The sequence below is a fragment of the Diabrotica virgifera genome, chromosome 4, assembly GCF_917563875.1.
Source record: "Diabrotica virgifera virgifera chromosome 4, PGI_DIABVI_V3a".
In the NCBI taxonomy this organism is placed as follows: domain Eukaryota; kingdom Metazoa; phylum Arthropoda; class Insecta; order Coleoptera; family Chrysomelidae; genus Diabrotica; species Diabrotica virgifera.
This window is the reverse complement of record NC_065446.1, coordinates 66,937,196-66,939,303: the sequence shown is the minus strand read 5'-3', so window position 1 is coordinate 66,939,303 and position 2,108 is coordinate 66,937,196. Positions and strand designations below refer to the sequence as shown.

The window sequence follows — 2,108 nt, the reverse complement described above, 5'->3', positions numbered from 1 at the left end:
GTTGCTGTGAAGGTTTGTATATTTGACAGCTGTAACAATTTCTGACGAATTTTGCGGTGTCTCTAAACATGTTTGGCCAGTAGTATTTTCGTGCCAGTCTTGATATTGTTTTGGCTATACCTAAGTGTCCGGATGTTGTTGTTTCGTGGTTTTCGGATATCAGTTGTTTTTGTTTATTGGATGGAATACAGAGTTTCCACTGGTTGGATAAATCTGTTTATTTGTAGTCATATTTATTCCAGAAATGTCGGTACAGTCGATTGTCTTTTGCCATATAATCTGGAAATCGTTGTGGGTTAGTTTTCACCTCTTCGTCATCTAATTCCACAGCCAATATTTCGTTGGATGCGCTGAATTTGCTGACGAATTGTTCCAGCAATCTTCACTCTCTGCATTGGATTCTTCTCCACTAAATAAAACCTTCGGAACTATATGGCACGTGGCGGATTTTGATCGTTCTAACATAAAATCCTGATGAATAAAACTAAGAAGTTCAAAATTGCTTTCTAGAGTAGTGTTTACGTGTAAGGAACCATCTTACTTTTCGTCCGTCATTTCAGAGTGTTTGGAAAATGAAGACAAATTTAAGTACTCTGAAATGTTCTCTTTATTTTCAGTCGTATTTTGGCAAGTTAACTTTTCAGTACTAAGTCCATCATTAATATCATCCAAATTCTCTGTAGTATAAATATTTCTAAGTCCGTCTTCAAATCTTTTGACTACCTCTTTCATGGAGCTGAATTTTAATATTTCCTTTGCTGATGGTCTTGCAGGATACCGAAATGTTGTCATGCGTTTATTATTCTTATTGCAAGCTCTTTCGTTTAGTTCAGGGGGATATTTTCTTTGGCGGAGTTCGTGCCATGCTGGACCACTACCAGGCAGTTCTATGTGACACACTAACTCTAATAAAGACAATCCTAATCCAAATATATCACAAGAAGGAGTGTATACTCGGTTGAGAACCTCTTGTGCCAAATATTTTGCGTCTCCTTCTGATATTGTTGATTTTTCTCGGTCAAGGGGCAAGTTCATATCTAATAGGGTACCAAAGTCTGCTAACTTGAAAGAGATACCATGTATCATTATATTACTAGGTTTAACATCCAGCTGGATCAATGACTAGGTATTCCAAAGCCTTACATGTATCATGTAAGGAATCCCACAGTAATGGTTCTTTTACAACATTTTTTCTTGCATAATCTGCAAGACTCATCTGGCACGCTTCAATGACCATACATGACTCGCTGGCCTCTTCTCAGGCCATAAAATACTCAACAAGATTGGGATGTTTTCCTACTTTTTCATTATTATTAATCTCCGCATACCTTTCTCTGGTACTTGTTGTGCTTTTTAGTTTTTTAATTACATATGTCCTTTGGTCAAATTTATTTCTTCCTTTAAAAACTAGTCCAAAACTACCCTCTCCTATATAACTATGTGAAGGGTATATCTGATTAAAGTAGGAAGTGTCCAATGTCGTATCATAATGTGAATTTAGTTGTCATGCGCATGTTAGTAGGATACCGAAATGTTGTCATGCGCTAAAAACGGTTATTGGCAAATGCCACTGGCAGAAGAAAGCAAGCCTTTGACAGCGTTCATAGCACCAGGTAAAGGATTATTTCAATTCAGAGTTCTTCGGTTTGGGCTACACGCAGCATCAGCCACGTTCCAACACCTATTGGATTCAGTAAGGCCCGGCGCAAATTGAACCTAAGTGAGACACAACCTGCACCGGCTAACTGCGTAGACAGTTTTGCGCATCCTACTATCAGTGCATTCGTTCGCAGGTCTCGCTTGGGAACGTTTGTCATCGGCGTACAGTTTTCTTAGGCCGTGGGACGCGTGCCTCACCGCCAGATGTTTATTTTTACTTGTTTTTGTTTGCGAGATGGACTTATCTGAAATGAATACGGATGGTACCTATTTAACAATTTATTATGATAAATAAAAATAGCATAGTCAACACCCTGAGTGAAAACTGCGTTGTATTTGTCATTAAGTTCTGATAACTTTTGGTAGACTAAAAACTAAATAAGCGGCGATACGAAATTAATAATCAAAGTTATGCCTTTACAAAAACACATTATTAGAAAAATAAGGTG

The 2,108-nt window shown here is 37.9% G+C and overlaps 1 protein-coding gene across 1 annotated transcript; it reads right to left on the bottom strand.

The window, feature by feature from the left end:
• Positions 1-537: 537 nt before the first annotated feature.
• On the bottom strand, positions 538-1,086 carry LOC114324802 (membrane-associated tyrosine- and threonine-specific cdc2-inhibitory kinase-like). The gene has a single exon (XM_028272649.2). The coding sequence runs from the start codon at positions 1,084-1,086 to the stop codon at positions 538-540; it is 549 nt and encodes a 182-aa protein (XP_028128450.2).
• Positions 1,087-2,108: the final 1,022 nt, after the last annotated feature.